The 14,197-nt window shown below is 51.5% G+C and overlaps 7 protein-coding genes across 7 annotated transcripts; 5 read left to right on the forward strand and 2 right to left on the reverse strand.

Moving 5' to 3' along the window:
• Positions 1 to 308: 308 nt before the first annotated feature.
• IAR55_000663 (uncharacterized protein) lies at positions 309 to 1,614 on the forward strand (the record flags this gene model as incomplete). Its single annotated transcript, XM_066943797.1, has 5 exons — positions 309 to 569; positions 722 to 942; positions 1,076 to 1,267; positions 1,342 to 1,425; positions 1,491 to 1,614. 5 exons carry the CDS (start codon positions 309 to 311, stop codon positions 1,612 to 1,614), a joined length of 882 nt encoding a protein of 293 aa, XP_066806339.1.
• A 60-nt stretch (positions 1,615 to 1,674) lies between these two features.
• On the reverse strand, positions 1,675 to 2,897 carry IAR55_000664 (uncharacterized protein; the record flags this gene model as incomplete). Its single annotated transcript, XM_066943798.1, has 5 exons — positions 1,675 to 1,783; positions 1,850 to 2,263; positions 2,397 to 2,532; positions 2,721 to 2,786; positions 2,879 to 2,897. 5 exons carry the CDS (start codon positions 2,895 to 2,897, stop codon positions 1,675 to 1,677), a joined length of 744 nt encoding a protein of 247 aa, XP_066806340.1.
• A 737-nt stretch (positions 2,898 to 3,634) lies between these two features.
• IAR55_000665 (uncharacterized protein) lies at positions 3,635 to 6,151 on the reverse strand (the record flags this gene model as incomplete). The annotated part of the gene is made up of 2 exons (XM_066943799.1): positions 3,635 to 5,697; positions 5,761 to 6,151. 2 exons carry the CDS (start codon positions 6,149 to 6,151, stop codon positions 3,635 to 3,637), a joined length of 2,454 nt encoding a protein of 817 aa, XP_066806341.1.
• A 1,165-nt stretch (positions 6,152 to 7,316) lies between these two features.
• Positions 7,317 to 8,063, forward strand: IAR55_000666 (uncharacterized protein; the record flags this gene model as incomplete). Its single annotated transcript, XM_066943800.1, has 1 exon — positions 7,317 to 8,063. The coding sequence occupies one exon, from the start codon at positions 7,317 to 7,319 to the stop codon at positions 8,061 to 8,063; it is 747 nt and encodes a 248-aa protein (XP_066806342.1).
• A 553-nt stretch (positions 8,064 to 8,616) lies between these two features.
• Positions 8,617 to 10,401, forward strand: IAR55_000667 (uncharacterized protein; the record flags this gene model as incomplete). Its single annotated transcript, XM_066943801.1, has 7 exons — positions 8,617 to 8,830; positions 8,902 to 9,301; positions 9,356 to 9,451; positions 9,511 to 9,606; positions 9,675 to 9,762; positions 9,814 to 9,943; positions 10,013 to 10,401. 7 exons carry the CDS (start codon positions 8,617 to 8,619, stop codon positions 10,399 to 10,401), a joined length of 1,413 nt encoding a protein of 470 aa, XP_066806343.1.
• A 649-nt stretch (positions 10,402 to 11,050) lies between these two features.
• On the forward strand, positions 11,051 to 12,015 carry IAR55_000668 (uncharacterized protein; the record flags this gene model as incomplete). Its single annotated transcript, XM_066943802.1, has 3 exons — positions 11,051 to 11,422; positions 11,501 to 11,660; positions 11,795 to 12,015. 3 exons carry the CDS (start codon positions 11,051 to 11,053, stop codon positions 12,013 to 12,015), a joined length of 753 nt encoding a protein of 250 aa, XP_066806344.1.
• Positions 12,016 to 12,671: 656 nt separating this feature from the next.
• Positions 12,672 to 14,016, forward strand: IAR55_000669 (uncharacterized protein; the record flags this gene model as incomplete). The annotated part of the gene is made up of 3 exons (XM_066943803.1): positions 12,672 to 13,016; positions 13,128 to 13,275; positions 13,355 to 14,016. 3 exons carry the CDS (start codon positions 12,672 to 12,674, stop codon positions 14,014 to 14,016), a joined length of 1,155 nt encoding a protein of 384 aa, XP_066806345.1.
• Between the last annotated feature and the right edge of the window lie 181 nt (positions 14,017 to 14,197).

Here is a 14,197-nt window from a genome sequence, read left to right on the forward strand (position 1 = left end):
TGATATGTATGGGTCCATCCGAAGCTGGCAAGGTGATCTTAATCGGACCGGTTGCTATAGATAGACTTTCCAAGCACACCATATCGACTCAACCGCATATTCTCGGGCCGAGGTAGGTCAAGCGGAAGCGGAGGAGTTTCGAAAGGAAACGCATCTTGATCTCGTTGACTCTGTGCATCGTCTGTAACTTGAAACATCTCAAACAAGATATGCTCGGTCGATGGATCAGAGGGACATCATCGCTCACGCTCACATCAAGCTCAATCAACTCTTTGACATCTATCCACAACCACACTCACCAACGCACAATGTCATCGTTCACCCGGTTGATCCGCTTCATCCCTAAATCCTCCTCCACCTCTTCCACGCCTCTGATCGGTGAACCTGTTGACCCGACCCTCGATGTGGGTGTCGCCTCATACGAGTCTAAGCCTATAGAAGTGGATGTATTCTCGGGTCAATCGGTTTTGAGTCCCGGCGAGAAGACGGGGAGGACGGAGGTCGTCGAGAGGTTGCTGAGCCCCCTCGCTCAGGAAGAAGTGGGGACGGTGAGATGTATAGGTCTGAACGTGGGTTTGGGATATGACTCGCACTCCTCTTCATTCCTCCCACCTTCAGCCCTCCTACTCTCCCCCCTGTGAGGCAATCACCCTGCCTCGACGGGACCTCTGAGACCAAAAGAGGATCAGCGCTTACCTGATACCTGATCACTCTACCTCAGTATGTCAAGCATGCTCACGAAGTGGGAATGGCGATCCCCCAAACCCCTACCCTGTTCATGAAGCCCAGTACGAGCATCGGCGATCCGTTCCCCGCACCGACGACTCTCCCCAAGGCGTTCTTGGAGGACAATGCGGCAGATTACGAAGCTGAAGTGGCTGTGGTCATCGGGAAGAAATGCAAGAACGTGTCCGAGGAAGAGGCTTTGGACTATGTTTTGGGGTGGGTTCATCCCAGATCTTTTTGGTCCTTCTTCCTCCTCCGCCCTCGGCCGTTCGACCTTCGTTCTGTTGACTGTTAACAATCGGTGGATATGAGATCTAAGAGTTACCAAATGTTGACGAAACCATACCAGAATCACGGCGTCCAACGACGTCTCTTCCCGCGAAAACCAATTCAGACAATCCCAATGGTGTTACTCGAAGTCATTCGACGGAGCATGTCCGATCGGTCCTGCTCTCGCTCATCTCGACCAAGTGAAGAGCCTCGCAGAAGTGAACATCAAGGGTGTGCTGAATGGCAATACTGTCCAAGATAGCGGACTGGAGTGAGTCATCCGACCAACTGCACATCTATCCAAACGGATCAAGTAGTGCTAAGCACCGCCTTTACTCGGCGTAGCGATCTCATCTTCTCGATTCCTAAAATCGTGTCTTTCCTCTCACAAGGGACAACCCTCTTACCGGGCACTGTGATCATCACAGGGTGAGCACGACAGCCATGGTCCAGTATATGCGCTCCGTCACAGCTAACCGATGTCGAATCAATAGAACTCCCGCAGGTGTCGGATGGACCGCTTCCCCCCGGACAACACTCAAGGACGGAGACGAGTTCCGCGTGTTCGTGTCCCACGGCGTAGGCACACTGATCAACAGAATAGAAGAGGAAAAATAGATATATACAGACGACGATCGCATGGAATTAACTAGTACATTACAGCGGACAATTGTCGGGTCAATGTCCCGCATGACTTGATCCGAATCTACCGAAAAGCATCTCCCCTACACCACTTCCGACGACTACAGATATGATCCACCATATGTTGAATGTCATAACTACCAACCTGCAATAAGCCAAGCACGTCACCTCGTGTCAGTGCTGCGTCATGGTTGAAAGGGCGATCACTCACATGAGCAAATAGTGAATCAACGTTTGTAGCGATTGCAACAATGCCCGAGGGAGATCTACACCCCATCTAAATGGTCGACTCCATCTCCCCTCTCGTCCCGGATCCAGCGTCCTCCTCACAGCTCTCGGCAAATGACTGTGACTCTGCTCTCGTTGTTTCTCTTTCTCCCCTTCCGCACTCAGATTGAGGGAATATGAGGGTGCCGGTGCCGAAGGATTTATATTTCCCGACGATGAATTGGATGAGGTGGCAGAGTCACCAAGTGGTTTCTCTTGTTCGGTGGGATAGTCGGGACTGTATAGGTCTTTCTGGGTAGAAGATCGTCGCGATGAGTTGGGAGGGATGAGCAGAGCTGTACTTTTTCCAGTCGACGGAAGACTACCTTCGGAAGTAGGACGAGAGTATCCGATTTGTCTTTCGACCAAGATAAAATAGTCAGTCCTGAACCCAAAACAGTCTGTCACACGAAGTAACGTAGACATCTATGTCCTACCTGATCATAGGCAGAAGGAATGTGAGGAGGAGGGAGATCGGACCCGAAGCTTACCCCTTTCGCCATGAGGCATCACAAGCTCGTCTGAAAGCGATGAGATACCGCTCAAAGATCGCTAAGATGAAAAGACCGATACACACCCCGACAGTCGCCCCGGCCGACGATGGCATCCACGATGCGAACCATAGCACTGAGAGGTAGGGAAAACGGAAGAACGTCAAAAGGGAATAGTATAGATGTCACGCGATGTATGAGCAAGACGGAGGAGATGAAGATGATCGCGGATGCAGGAGAGATGATGAGAAGAAAAGAGATGATGGGAATCGGGCAAAGGGGAAGAGATCAGCGGGGGAATTGCTACGTCGACACTTTACTCACTATCTGTGCCTATACTACCGTGGAAATACATCTTCATGGTCATGGTTCCCGACCCCGTCGAGCCCACTAATCAAGTGAGAGGTAATCAGCATCAGTGCTGTCGCAGGACATGACGAAGGATTCATTCCGAGCGAGCGAGAGCAGAACAGGGGACTCACTGTTGTCCATACCTGACATGTCCACTGCGATACGTAGGTCATCATGGTGTTAGCCCAAGTAGAACTCCATCGCGATTTTTCAGAAGTTGTGAATCGGGAGATACAGGTGGTGGTAGGTAGTAGAGGAAATCCAGAGACGAACTTATGGATGGGTTGGATGTGAAGTCAAACGTACTCTTGACAAGAGGAGAGGCTAGGTGCTCTGGCCCCTGCTTGTTCAGCTTCTGAAGAGGTTGGTTGCAAGCGCCTCTTCGATCGACCTCGGAGGGTCCAAGTCGTATGAGGATGGACGGTCTTGTTATTGGTTGTGACCGTAACAACGATTTCGATGTGATGATGGTGATAAACGGTCAAGTGCAAGGTCCGATCTGTCGAGCTGCGTATGACTGTCCCAATGCGATCGACGATATATCACTCATGGACTGAACATCCCAATGCTGTCTCGTCACTGCTATCTCCCGTTCGTCTTGGTCGTTCACCTACAAAGTCAGAGAGCGAGGCATTAATCATAATAGCCTCATTTGTTGGATCCCCCCACTTGTGCAGTCTCGCTTGGCATCAGAGGGCCGACCATCTCTGCTAACCTTAGTTATACGCTCTCACTACTACTACTCATGGTCTGACTGAGCGATCCGTATCTGCTCTGTTCACAAGCAGCACGAAGACGTAACCCATATCGATACTTGGTAACATGCAATTTGAAAGATAGTACACTACTAACTAGATACAGATGATTGATTGGTCGATTCCCCATTCCTATGCAAATGTCCCTATTTCCTTCGTGACCCGCTCATACCCTCCTACAAAATGTTCCCACCACCCTTTTACCTGAGATTGCTCCTCCACACAAGCAGATGTAGTATCGATGATCTCCCTTGCGATCCTACTGAGAATCACTCGTTCTTCAGTTGTGGCCATGCTCATCACACCTTCGGAACGGTAGAGTTGCACCGCAAAGCCGTAAACAAGCCCGAGGAGTGTCGCCTGATGAGTATACGGTGACCAGCGGAGTTGAAGCATGTCGTCGCAGAAGGTCGCGATAGACGAGGACTGATTAACTTCGATCCAGTCAAGTAGCTCGACCTGTGTCGCCGGCGGTGTGATACCTCTTCTTCGACACATATCGTCCCCGATCTCCCATAACCCCAACACGTTGGCAGGTCCGTCCATCTCCGCATGAACGTCATCCATCCCAGCGCAGATATCGTCGTTGGTATGTAATGCCGGGAAACCCAATTGTGCTCGTAAGATGCGAAGCACAGAGGATCCCAACGGTGAGGCGAATTTGGCAGGCGAGAGGGGAAATCGCTCGAGAAGAGCGATTGACGTAAACCATACGGGTGCGAAGTGTTTGATATCGAGTGGCCTGCTTGCACATGTGGCAGTTGACGCAAGAGAAGAGAGGGATCGAGGTAATTCGGAGGACGATCTCGCGGATCGAGCAAGCGAGGTAGGAGAAATCTGCCTGTTAGGCTGAGGTCGGGCGTTTTTGGTATGCTTCTCTTGGAGACCGATGAACTTCTCATATGACCCTTCTAAGGACTCAATTTTGCCGAGTGACTCGATCCACCTCTTTACCACATTCACCTCATCTCTGGAAAACGCGCCGAACATCCTGCCTCCCCATTCTAACTCCTGGACGAGTTTGCTTTTCGGTGAACTACCAGGAGAGACCCACGGTCGTTTCTCCGCCAATGCTCTGACGAACTCGAGTCCCTTGTCGAAAGTGAAAGTGGCTGGCGCAAGCCAATATTCGATAGTGTGACCTTTGATCAAGATTCTGGAAGGACAATGCATCTTCTCTGCTGCGCTAGCTTTTCGACCTAACAGCTTTACCAACCGTGACTCGATATCTGTCGGACCGACAACGACCGCCTTTTGTGGGATAGGCTTCCAGATCCGCGTGATCGGGTCAACCGCAAAATCGACAGGAGCCCAAGGCGTCGTAGGGAGACCGTCGGCAAGAACCACTCCAGCCTGTACTCTTCTCCACATGCGTTCCATCGCTTCTTGACCATCTCTGACCCTTACACCTTCCAGATATCGATCGACGGATGCTCTTGCGATGGCTGCATGGCCCGAATCAGGATTGTCGATGGTGATGTGCAGGGCGAAATAGTAATCGTCGATCTTCAATTCTCGCAGTTCTCTCGAAGTGACCAAAAGATGATAGGGCAGCGTCTCGTAAGCCATGTTGAAGCCTAGGGCTTCCGGGAAGTAGTCTTCGGTGGAGGATAGAAGCCCGATACACTGTTGAGCGATCGCAGCGGTCCAGCATCTCGGTGATCCTTGATCTTCGGCCATACCATCAAAGTGGGATTCGTCACCTGTCGCCGATTCGCCTGATGGGTGAAGTCCTTTCAACAGCTCGTTGTAAACGTAGACGTGATTCTTGTCCAAATCACCATCACCAAATTCTTCGCTGATAACCTGCCAAGCAAGTTTCCCAGCTCTTCTCTCTGGACCTCCGGGATAGTCGCTTCCTAAAGTCTTACTACCTTCTGGTGCGCACGTGTCAATGCCCAGGACATTGGCTACCCAGCCCCCATCCACGTATTTCACCACTGCCGCAGTCCGTAACCAGCGAACGGCATGTTCTCTGGTTGGGAAAAGCTCACGGGGTCCACCCTGTTTCCGTCTGGCAAGATACGCTTCGTAGCGATTGGTGCTGCTAGTGTGTTCTCGGACGAAATGTTGTTCGAGAGCGCGGGGAGTGTAGGTGTTGACGGCAAGAATGGTGGAGGAAGGTGATTGTAGTGCAGCGTGCACTGTCTGATCGAACAGCTGAGAGAGGCGTGTTCGAGCTGCAGCAGTGGCATCTGTCATCGCGAGAAGAGCCGTCAACATGGAAGTCTGCTAAGACGATGCTCGGCCCCACTCACCTGGATGATTCTCAATGTTCTGAAGCTGATGATACAATGCCTTGTCCCCTCTGAGCCTCTCCTTTTCTTCTCTCGTCACCTCGGAATTCTCCAACGCCTCAAAGATACCGAGATATCTCTGTGTTTCGACTACTTCCGAGGTCGCCACCCCTTTCTCCGCTGCGGTCTCCTTCTTCTGCTTCTTGAGCTCGCCCTCGTCACCGATGATGATGGTCGGTCGTTTTGCGCTTTCCTCTGATATTCGCCGTGATCGACGTGTGGCCGCTTTGGATTGTCGAAATGACCATGCTGAATGGATCAGGTAGCTCAACAGGAGCAGCAGAGGGGTAGTGATGAGGAAGAAGATCGACCGATCGGTCTTTGGTCCAACGGCCAGTATGGAAGAGTCCATCGTGTGGTGTGAGTGTCAGTCGGCGGTCTGACCAGAAGGGGATGTTGTAGACCGGTTCAAATCTGGTCGCTTGTATTTGTTCATCAAACAAGAACAGACGCATCGAAGCAGACGCATCGAAGACTACTGCAAGTGTTTCATCCATTCTACACCAAACCTAACTGTGCCCAGACTTTTCAGTTCACCTTTGCGATCCGATCACGATCGCGAACATTACATCGAAATGTGGTGATACGATCACATGCGGGTTAACATACACAACGCAAGTCGAGACACAAGTCAGCTGAGCGGTGACACTGGATTCGGAACACACAACAAAAAGAGAAAAAAGAAAAAAGAAACAACGTCATCCGATGGAGAGAATTCCGATTGTGGGAATCCGACTGGAATGAGATGAGATCTCACTTTCTGACGAGACATGAACGTTTTGGCGGACTGACGATCATCACCTCGCTTGGAATCAGGGAAATTCACAAGTGATGGCGCATATGGGGGATCACATTTCCCTGCAGACCGTCCCGTGGGGTCCCATTGCATCCTTGTTTGCATCACCAGCAACCAGCAACTTGGCTGTATAGAGCCTATGCTCGCGGGGGACGGGGCACTCGATGACGCGCTCGTTCCGCGATTGGAATCGCAAGTAGTAACTTGAGCCTTGCCGGTTGTCCGATCCTCCGTTTTCCCGGTATCGAACCTTTTGGAATTGTTGGCTACCACAAAGACTCAGTCCAGACTCAGACTCACCATGACGTGCATGCATCCCGTCGACGGCAAGTCGAGTCAACCTGCTTGTGGGCCAAACTTCCCACTTGCTCACAGCGATCATCATTCGCAGCCTGCGACGAGTGGTAAGAGCACCTGTCCGTGTCCAATGCATGAGTTTGAGTACGATCTTGCTTTGTGACACGCTTTGAATGTCAGCAATGATGCTCACGAGTGTCCAGTTCATGAAGCAGCAGCAGCAGCTCGTGACCCATTTACAAGCACGCGGAAGCATGCAGGCAATTGTGTACGTAATCTGATCTCGTTCAAAACGGGCAAGTACTTGCCGGCGCCTAATCATGTTGGATGAGATTGATAGCACGAATCGTCTTCATTCCCATTGGTATAGATGCCTACTCGGTCTCCTCATATTCCACGATCCTCATAGATCCCACTTGAAACCATGTATATACGTCGCGAGCACGCAGAGCTCGATCTTTCCACGCTCCACCAATTCGTCCGTCAATACCCCCTTGGCTTGTTTACCACCTCTATTCCTAATCCCAAATATGCTACACTTCAAACCACTCATATCCCATTCGTCCTTGACACGGTCGAAGATGACCCGGAGAACAAGGGGAGATTACGCGCACATATCGCCAGGGCGAACCCACAGACCAAAGCGATGATTGACTCCATTCTCCACTCGGAGGACGATCAACTAGAAGAAGAAGTCTTGATCCTCTTCAACGCCCCCGTTCATTCTTACATCACCCCGAAATTCTACACCGAGTCAAAACCTGTCCATGGAAAAGTGGTCCCCACATGGGATTACGCCGCTGTCCAAGTGTACGGTCGAGCCAAGATATATCATCGGAATGACGAGACGACAGGATCGTTCCTCCAGCAACAGGTGGAAGATCTCACGCGAGAAGGCGAAGCATCCATGTTACAAAGATCGGGCAAGGAAGGGATGGAGGCAGCTTGGAAGGTCAGCGATGCGCCACGGAAGTATGTCGATCTTCACAAGAAGGGTATCATCGGAATGGAGATAACGATAGAGAGGATAGAAGGACGGTTCAAGCTGTCTCAGGAGGCTTCGGACGGAGATTGGAGAGGTGTTGTGAACGGTTTCAAAGCGTTAGGCACAGACGAAGGTGACAAGATGGCTCAGATGGTAGAGGAGAGAGGTAGTAAACGAGGTTCATGACACAAGACATACAGTCATGCAGTGCATCTTTACGAACTCTGGTGACGATATGATGTCGTTGCTGCCCTCCACTCCATGTGCACCAAGGGACAAGTGCCGCGCAGTTGATCATTGTTTTGTTTCGGCATGCGCGTGTTTTTCGAGTGGATTCCCAAAATAGAACACTTTTGACCCTTTTACCCTCTCTCCTGTGCAACTTTTGCATCCTGAACACCATCCCGCTGCCTTCCATCGCGTTATGTTAATTGGTATCACAGTGTGGTGGTGATGATAGTGAGTGGTCTGTGCAGATATGTCCGAGGGCGAGAGCGAAGGAGAAGGGGTTTTAGCAGGGTGATGATAGAACATAGCACCAAGATGGAAACACCGCTCCTTTTGTCAACAACCGAGCTATCGGGGTGAAAGGATTTATTAATAAGGACAGAATCCTTTTCACTCTAGTCAAAAGTTGTGTTTGTCTTGTATCATCATCTCTCCTCTCTTCCTTTTTTCCCCTCATAAATCCGTCTACATCCCTCCTCTCTCTTTCTTTCTTTCTTTCTCTGAACCAACAATGCTTCAAGCCACGACTGTTGTCCTCCTCGCTCTCACCGTGGGTGCGAGCCAGGTATTCGGACACACAGGGTGTGGTGGACACGAGATCGCGCGTCGAAATCCGGGAGGACCCGTCATCAACTCCAGAGCCGAGTTGAGATCGTTGCAATCCAGGAGACCTCTGGGACCCAGACAAGCGGTCACGGATGAAGCTAGCGCTGCTCAGAGCATCGGTGAGTGGTGTTTGACTCCATGGAAATCGCATACGTTGGTCAATCCTCATAACTGTCTTTTTTTACGGTAGACCCTACACAGGAATGCACGGCCTATTCCTACACCCCCGTTCTCAATGCTAAATCAGGTTTCCCAACCATCTGGCAAACTGCCGAAATCGTCCCCGGTGACAATGACGCTACCACGCTCTTTGCAAGTATCAACTCGACCGTCAACTCTAAATTCCCCAACATCGGACCAAAGGGCTCACACACCGGTAACTTCACCGGCGTCGCATACAACAACTCTGATCCCGATTGTTGGTGGACTTGGAGACAATGTACCACCCCTGCAGCAGACACTGGTCTTCACGCCGACATCACTACCGTTCCCGAGCCAGACACTTGGGGCTTCGGTTTCGACGACGGACCCAACTGTAGTCATAATGCGCTTTACGACTATCTCCGAGACAACGGACAAAAGGCTACCATGTGAGTGGCTCAAGCGCTCGGCTAAAATTGTTGTGGCTCACAACGAAGTCATAGGTTCTACATCGGTAGTAACGTCATGGACTGGCCGCTCCAAGCTCTCCGAGGCTTAGACGATGGTCACGAGATCTGTGTTCACACCTGGTCCCATCAGTAAGCTGGCCATTGTCGTATTCGCCCCAGTCCAGGCTGATGGTCCATCCTCATGACAGGTACATGACCTCCTTCACCAACGAGGAGGCTTTCGCTGAACTCTATTACACTCGGAAAGCCATCCAGACCGTTCTCGGTGTCACTCCCAAGTGTTGGTAAGTGCAAAACATGTCTGTAGTATCTTGTGAGCTCTTGAAGCTGACAATGTGCGCTGGATCGACAGGCGCCCCCCTTACGGCGACGTTGACAACCGTATCCGACTCATCGCTGAGAGCCTAAACTTGACTAACATCGTCTGGTCGGACGACACTGTAAGTGGAAAGATGCTTTGCTGAAAGGACTGGTATTGACCCATTTCATAGGAGGACTGGAAAGTCGGAACAGACGGTGTGACAGCTGAAGATGTCGGATTGAACTACCAAGCTGTCATTGACAAGGTTGGCAACGGAACCTATACCTCTAGCGGACCCGTTGTCCTAAACCATGAGCTCAGTAAGTCATCGTTCCTCGTCTCTAATCGTGTCGACCGCGGAAACCAATTACTGACTGCCCAATGTTCAGACAACTTCACCATGTCTGAAATGGTGACCTACTACGAGAAGATCAGGGCTGCGTTCAAATACGTTGTCCCTATCGCTGCCGCGTACAACTGGACCACGCCATACGTCGAGACGAACGTCACATTCCCAGACTTCTTAACCTACACCAACCAATCTTCCTCCTCGTCATCATCGTCCGCTTCACCTTCCGCTTCTGCTGCCGGCAGCAACGGTGCCGGTGCGGTTGCCAGTGGCTCTCGATCCGGGTCAGCCACATCCACTGCCGCTTCTGGAGCAGCTTCGACCACCGCTGCCCGAAGCTCGGCCGCTTTGGGTATGGACGCGAAGGGTGCTGCCGTTTGGGGTTTCTCATTCATGCTCATTGGACGTATCGCTCTCTCCATGTGTTAGAGAGATGCGCTTCCTGAAACATAGATTCCCACCCCCATACTCCATCTTACGATGCACGGACAATAATGACATATCAAAGGGAAATATAATGATCCAGATTAGCAACATTCAAGATATATGATGAGCCAAACATGTAGGCTGCGACCTGGACGAAAGGTTCTCTTCACACGTTACAAAGGATCGGAGACGAGTATTGGAGACGTTATTTTCAAAGCAGCAGCGGTGCGTGCCAGCTGCAGTGTCAGCGCCACCATATACTGTACACTTTAGTGGCACTCTTGAGAGCGTCTTCACCGCCCACTGCTATATATAGACATAATGGCTGGTCAGACGAAGCCGTTTCTAATTCTGTGTCGGGTGACGGGTGCTATGACGATGCATCGTGCACCGGTTTCATCTCATCGTCCCCTTTTCCAGTCAATCTGGCTGCGACGAGGATGATGGTAAAGTGAAACTCGAGGGGAAATGGAGCAAAGGAGTGCTGCAGCTGCTGATGCTGATTGCAAAGCGGGCTGTGCGAGGGTTGGAGCATGACAACTGTAAAAAAGGATGGCAGGTTGCTCTCTGTCACCCGCCCACTTGCCACTTGACATCTCCAGACATCTTACCAGTGCATCGTATCAAGCATCATATCAGAGCCGGACGCATCATGCTCTTGAATCTCGCTCTTGCACTCTTGCCCGCTCTCGTCTCCGCTTCTCCGGTAGCAATCAAAAGGGAAGATGTGAGCACCTCGACTCAAGCTATCATCTATTCGCAAAAGGACAATCTCTGCTTATCCGCATCCTCCCGCTCTGTCGCCTCTAACGGGAGTCTATCCGCCGCCCCTTTGTACGATGGTATGCCCGTCATCTCGCTCCCGTGTGATCAGGCCAGTACGTGGGAGATGACCTTCGTCTCGGCTTCGGGTTCGGCTTCCAACTCGTCGTCCGGGACTCCGGTCTTCGTGTCGGGCACTTCTGAGAAATGGATGCTGGGCGCTACGATCGATGCGTTTCCAGGAGGCACTGGACATTTGATAGTAAGTCGCTTCGTAACGACTTCTGACCCCACGGGAACGGATCACTGAACGATCTGATGTGACTTGCTTCACCGACAGATCTCCAAAGTTGTAGATGTCCACAATTACACGACGTGGAACTTCACAGAGGACAAACGCATCCAGCTTGATGGAACCAATCTCTGCGTGGAGGAGTATGACGGCGACGCGAAAGACGGCGCCGACCTGTATGAATGCACCAACGGCGAAACTAATCAAGGTACGTTATGTCTGTCGATCAACTATAAATCTCCACATCTTGCGTTGCGTTTGCCTTGCCTTTCGTGCCGTGTCGCACTGTTGATTGGCTGCACAGATTCTGGTTTGATAACTTACTCTGTTGTGGTACTGTAGCTTGGACGATCGGCAAGAAATCTCCATATACCTACGTCCCGACTCCGTTGGTATCTCCACCTGCCCAAACTTGGGCATCCACCGCTACGCCACTATCTTCTTCTTCATCGTCCGAAATCTCTACTCCATCATCCTCTGTCGAGGCTGCCGCTACTACCACAGCTGAAGCCGAGGCCAGTGCCACCTCTGCCAAAGCTTGTAGGAGTAAGCGGGGGCTGTAGGGGGATGGCTAGCGATGTCCTGTAAGTCTATGTGCAAAGGTCAATCCGGTACGGTGCTGATCCCACCTGTCAGCAATCGGCACAACATGCATGGACTTGAGTAGATAAGGACAATGTCTCAAATACAGTAGATGTAATGATGATATGCTGCGTGTACATGTATCGCGAATAAGTATTGTATCGAAGCGACTTGAAGTGCTACATCTCACTCTGTCGACTACCACAGTCCTTGAGAGTCCGAGTAACAGCTGATAGAGTCTGCCCTTTTGGAGGTCCAGACACGGTGGGCCTGTAAGTCCCGTGCCCCAGGGGTGTCGCGGTCAAAGGATGTTTTGGAAGATTGAAGGGCGAGGTGTCACTGATTTCACAATGTAGGCCAATCCTTGTCATCGCGCTCTGGACCAGGTGCTCATAAAGGCGATTGGTTTAAGACTCCTTTGACTCCTGATCAATGGAGGTACTCACCCCTGAGCTCCGGGGACAAAGGGGTGCAGACTGGTCAGGAGTCAGACCTCAAAGGAGGTCAAATCAGTGTTGCTCCACAGAGAACGTTGATGTCCCCTAACTCCTGCTCGCGGTATATAGTCCGGCTCGGACGGCTCGTGTTCGATCACAGAGCGACTCACATGTCTGTAGAACAGAAACACATGTCCACCATGTTCATCAAAATCGCTTTCGCTCTTCTTCTGCCCGTATTGGCCCGTGCCACACCCGTACTGGACAAGCGAAACACCGTCCTCAATACCCTCATCTATGCCCAACGCGACAATCTCTGTCTATCCGTCGCCACCGGTCGAGCCGCAAACGATCTCCAGGCGAACACAGCCGGTACGAACGGCAAGGACCTCTATGACGGTCTCGCCGTAGTCTCCCTGCCTTGTGAACAGGCGAGTGTGTGGGATCTCAAGGAGTATGGCTCAGATGCCATTTACGTCTCGAACGCCAATAAGACCTTCGTCCTTGATGCCGGTGATTTTCCAGAGAATGATGGGCCGTTGAAGGTCAGTACGAGTACGACAGTACATTGGTCGTGTTGTTTGTGACGTGGGCCTTTGAGTGGTCAACAACAAGATGCAGCTGAGCTGAGCAGACTGACTTGGACATTGCTATAGGTCTCAAAGCGTCTTACCGGTGCTGGGTCGCAAGAGTGGTGGCATACCGGTGATAAGCGTATCGCCATCACTGGAGGGACCCAATGCTTGACTCAGGGCGACAAAGGTGCAGAGACGGAACAATGTGAAACAGGCAACAACAATCAAGGTGAGTCATGTCTCTCTCCTCTTACTTTTACTCCCCCCTTCGCCAAAAATCGAAGAGCTGAACAAGATCTTCACCATAGTCTGGGAATACCAACTTCCCTCTCCTCACAATGATCCAAGTCCATTGCGATCTCTCGCTGTTCCCGCCGCTGCCGCTACGAGTGCCGCCATTGCTGGAGGATCCGCCTCTGCCGGCGTCACTATCACCGCCACCAGCCCTGCTGCGTTAGCTGCATCTCCTTCTGCCTCCGAAAACTCGTCCTCCACCTCGTCTCCGGCCAGTTCTTCCATATCGTCGTCTGATTCCGGCTCATCAACTTCCTCTTCGCCAATGGAGTCTTCCGTCGACGGGACGGACTCTTCTTCATCTGGTTACACTTCCGTCGCAGCTGCTGCCACTTCATCCTCGGTAGCCACTACGTCAAACACGACGACCGCCGAAGCTGCTGCGGATCTGTCCCCTGCGGATACAGTCTCTTCCTCTAGTGACTCTCCATCTCCGTCAGTCGTCACTTCCGCCGCAGCCGTTCCTACCTCGTCTCCGACAGATGCAACATCGACAGATCGTGCCACAACCAACAGCGCTTTCATCCCAGCTGTCAACAATGCTGTGACTAGTGGTTCAGCTGGTGGTGGGATGCCAGCTGCATCCAGCGGATTTTCGAATGCGACCACACCTACTTCAGGAGCAGCCGACGGAGCTGGCGGCGGATCGTGTAAGCGAACTCAATTCAAAAGCTGATCTCCGATGTCGACATCTTCCTGCAGCCGCGAATGTTTTTCTGTCACCAGAGCAAGTTCATAATACTCATATTGTACAGTAGAGAAGTGACACGGGAGGACCGGTTCGCCTCGTTCCACTCTGTTTGACTGCGTCTCGCTTTCCCCCTTGTTTATGTATGTATGCAGTATTGTAATCTTCA

This window comes from Kwoniella newhampshirensis, chromosome 1 (assembly GCF_039105145.1).
Source record: "Kwoniella newhampshirensis strain CBS 13917 chromosome 1, whole genome shotgun sequence".
Lineage (NCBI taxonomy): Eukaryota > Fungi > Basidiomycota > Tremellomycetes > Tremellales > Cryptococcaceae > Kwoniella > Kwoniella newhampshirensis.